This window comes from Physella acuta, unplaced genomic scaffold (assembly GCF_028476545.2).
Source record: "Physella acuta isolate Inbredline_101_S28 unplaced genomic scaffold, ASM2847654v3 ptg000170l, whole genome shotgun sequence".
NCBI classification, from domain to species: Eukaryota; Metazoa; Mollusca; class Gastropoda; family Physidae; genus Physella; species Physella acuta.
The window spans coordinates 229,067-233,382 of NW_026731689.1; the positions used below are offsets into that span (position 1 = coordinate 229,067).

Consider the following 4,316-nt stretch of genomic DNA (forward strand, 5'->3'; position numbering starts at 1 on the left):
TATATATATATATATATATATATATATATATATATATATATATATATATATATATACATATAAAGAACTTTTCTCTTATCCTTGTCACGCCCCCCATTCTGTTGTCTTGTATTATCAGGCTGGAATTGTGCAATTGGAGGTCAGATCATACCGTATGGGAAGTCTGTGGTGATCCTCGGGTACGGAGAGTGCACGTGTGTCACGGATGAGTACCTCGACAGTTTGTCAGCTGTGTGTGTGGTTGTCACTCCACCTACAGTAACAACAACAAAGTCTCCGCCAACAACAACACCAAAGCCCAACAACTGTGAGGTAAGTCGCAGCTAACAGTGTAACAAAAGTTCCATTTCTGATTTCTTTAAAATAAAAGTGACGCACAATTTACAACAATCTTTTGTGTTGTTGTGTGATGTATGTTGTTGTCAGTATCTGATCTCAATCGTCAAGTTGTTAACATATTGTTTAGATATTTTCCGGACTTGAAAAATTCTCTCTGAATATTTGTTACTTTTTATTACAATTTTAGTAACTTTTTGTTTTTTAAATTATAAAAAGTATTATATTTTTCCACAAACTTCAATAAAATTATCGTGCTGAATTGTCTTGTTATTTTTGAAATATTATTTTGAAATCATTAACCAACTACAGCTCTCCACTTCTCTGTTCTTCTGTAGTATGGGCCGCCAACTACAGCTCTCCAGAGTTCTCTCTCCTACTGTCTCTTGATTATATTACAAACTATAAACACATTTTTGCTTTATTTCTTAAACAAATAATATATCTTACATAAATACGTATTTTAAAATTCTACACATACGCAAAAGATATGCTCTCCTGACTCTGACAAATAAATATATAAATATAAAATAAAACATTGTGTCGATTTTAGCAGTATACAGGGGAGCCGAAAGTTTTCCCGAAATACACTTGCCCGAAGCCGATTGCCGTCTCTCTTAATTTTAACTCGCTATTCGCCATTCTCATGGCCTCTCATATGTCAAGCCTGTCACTTTCTGATGTTGTTTTTTTACATTTCTTTTCGAGACTGCCTCTTTTTCGTTTGCCTCGTACTGCAGATTTTTAAAAAGTTCAGGCTAGACCTTACAGCCTATTGACCACTGTAGTTTACACACCTACCCTACTGCTACTCTAGTACACTGCCTTACTCTACTACAGGGTCTAGATGAGCCGTTGTTAACACTGCCTTACTCTACTACAGGGTCTAAATTAGCCGTTGTTAACACTACCTTACTCTACTACAGGGTCTAGATGAGCCGTTGTTAACACTGCCTTACTCTACTACAGTGTCTAGATGAGCCGTTGTTAACACTGCCTTACTCTACTACAGGGTCTAAATTAGCCGTTGTTAACACTGCCTTACTCTACTACAGGGTCTAGATGAGCCGTTGTTAACACTGCCTTACTCTACTCTAGGGTCTAGATGAGCCGTTGTTAACACTGCCTTACTCTACTCTAGGGTCTAGATGAGCCGTTGTTAACACTGCCTTACTCTACTACAGGGTCTAGATGAGCCGTTGTTAACACTGCCTTACTCTACTCTAGGGTCTAGATGAGCCGTTGTTAACACTGCCTTACTCTACTACAGGGTCTAGATGAGCCGTTGTTAACACTGCCTTACACAAATACAAGACGTCTTTCCCTCACAAAAACATACCCTGTAATTCGTATTGTTCCATTTACGCACATAAACGTATACTAATGTTAAGGTACTAAAAGTATCTCACTTTAAGATTTTTATAGCACCAGTTAGCATGCTTTAGAAGAGAGTTGAGCTCACACTTAGAATGTTTGAAACTCTGAATGTACTCACACAGATAAACGTCATGTGTGTATCTCCAGGGTGTGGTCAACCCATCACTGACAGATCCTTGCTTGCATTGCACGTGTAACGATGGACAGTTCGAGTGTGTCGAGAACTGTTGTCCGCCAGTCGAGTGTGTTGACAGCATCACAAAACCTGGTGTCTGCTGTCCTGTCTGTCCTAACGGTCAGTACAAAGACATCAAAGAACTAAACAGATATACTATATTTACAAATTATTTTTGTTTGAAAAACGCGTGATTGTAAAGTGGTTAAATGTGGAAAAAACGTCAAAATGTTTTTAGAATACTACGATTGTAAATATTTGAGTTTAAATAAGGTGCGTGGTACAGATTTAAAAAGTTAACGTTGAGAAGGGCGAAAAATAAAGATTTATAGCGTGAATATTTCCTTGACAGGTCCTAACTGCATGATTGGTGGTTCTATAGTATCAGCTGGTCTTATGGTGGAGGTTCCTGGGGTTGGGCTGTGTCGTTGTGGTCCCACTGATGGGGCCTGGGGACCCCAGCCGATTTGTATTCCCACAACCCCCACTCCACCCACCACCACAACAACAAAAGCGACGACCACCACAACGACAGTCAAACCAACAACGACAGTCAAGCCGACCACGCCAGCCCCCAAAACGTGTGAGGTAGGAGCTACAACATACATCGTTATAAGTATTAATTATCTGCCAGTTTAATACTCATTCAAAAAAACCAATTCAATATTTGATTCCCTTTATTTCTACAAAGGGTGTTGTCAACCCCTCTTTGACTGACCCCTGTAAGCATTGCACGTGCAATGATGGACAGTACGAATGCCTAGAGAGCTGTTGTCCTGCAATAGACTGTGTTGATGGCATCACCAAGCCTGGCGCCTGCTGTGAGTTTTGTCCAAATGGTAGGTGAAGAGAGAGATTCACAGAAATTAGTTGAAAAGTGCATTATATATTACTTTAAACAAACCATTTTTTTAGCAGCAGCTGGCCTAATATTCTTGGTAATTTAACAACTCTACTTTTTTAATTGAAACTATTTTCATTTATAGCAATATTGTCCATTCATATGTTCTCGTCTGCTAACCTAAAAGATGGGATGTCGATCCGGATTTGAGCACTAGCGACTCACACCCCTGTTCCATCCAATGGTTACCTCACTCACGTTAGGGAAAGTAAAATCTGCCGGGTATCTGGTGAACTCATTACTTCGTAAGCAGTGTTTCTTCCAGACTTTTTTCTCCAGGGGGGCACTTGAAATTTTCGGGGGGGGGGGGGCGGTAAACTTTCTTCGGGGGGGGGGGGGGGCGGACACTGTTAAAAGTATATATTTTCTATATAAATTATATAAATTTCATTCCGTTCGGGGGGGGGGGGGGGGCGGTAAAAAAATTTCGGGGGGGGGGGGGGGGGGCTTCGCCTCCCCGAAGAGATGCCTGGAAGAAACTCTGTTCGTAAGACGAGTTCCAGAAACATATGAGCTCTGATCTGCCCTCTGGATAGTAAAGTCCGAACGAGAAACTTGACTAGGATAAAAATATTAAAAGCGTCAAACATTATGTTTATTTAGCCAACAATAATGTACAACTAGCTTTCTTTCTGTAGGTCCCAACTGTTGGATCAATGGATCAATCGTATCAGCTGATCGAGTGATTGACATTCCAGGTCAGGTCATCTGTTTTTGTTTCTTCAGAAACTCGAGACCAGAGTCCGTGTGTTATGACTATCCCAAATAAGCTGTTAGTACAACTCATATGTTTTGTTTATCCTCGCATAAAAGACGAATTAAAAACAACATGTAAAAATTTTAGACTGAAAAACCTATTGAAATGTATTTCCCTGCATCTTTAATGTGTTTACCTTCAACTTGTATTGTTTTAAATTAACCTTTATCGCGTTTCTTTGCTTTCCTTGATTGTTGATAGTTCTCATACGGATTTCACATTATTTGAATGGAGGGAGCGGACCGCACCGGGTGACACCATTTAGGGGGGTGACACCAAGGCAAAAAATAGCAAAATATATAGAGAAAAACTTGAGGGGGTGCAAATCGAAAGTTTGAGGGGGGGGGTGCAAATCGAAAACTTGAAAGTTTGTCCCCGGGAAGGGTCACTACGCCTCTGGGGTGTGACACCATTAAGTGCCGCACCGGGTAACACCCGAACTCGCTACGCCACTGGGACGACTCTAACTGTTCTTCATCAAACTTGTTTGTTTTTATCTGATAAGGTTAATTACTAAGAAAGTTTTAAACAAATAAAATACATAGTTGTTTAACGGTTGTGGTATTAATAAAATATAGAGTCTTTAGTTGTTAAAGTTATATACTGAAATTGATTGATAGAAATAAAGCACATTGTCTACATTTCTGCATTTAATTTTTCATTTGATCAAGTGTCATACATATAAAAGTGAAATGAAGTATGTGTGTTGTTTAGTATGGCATTTAGTTAAACAAAATTAAAGTTTTGATATAGCAAAACTCGATACTTGT

General features: G+C 39.3%; 1 protein-coding gene across 1 annotated transcript; it reads left to right on the forward strand.

The window, feature by feature from the left end:
* Nucleotides 1–286: 286 nt before the first annotated feature.
* LOC131936171 (kielin/chordin-like protein) lies at nucleotides 287–3,829 on the forward strand. The gene is made up of 5 exons (XM_059293083.1): nucleotides 287–312; nucleotides 1,861–2,008; nucleotides 2,241–2,476; nucleotides 2,580–2,727; nucleotides 3,428–3,829. Exons 3-5 carry the CDS (start codon nucleotides 2,252–2,254, stop codon nucleotides 3,556–3,558), a joined length of 504 nt encoding a protein of 167 aa, XP_059149066.1. The 5' UTR covers nucleotides 287–312; nucleotides 1,861–2,008; nucleotides 2,241–2,251; the 3' UTR covers nucleotides 3,559–3,829.
* The last annotated feature ends 487 nt before the right edge of the window (nucleotides 3,830–4,316 follow it).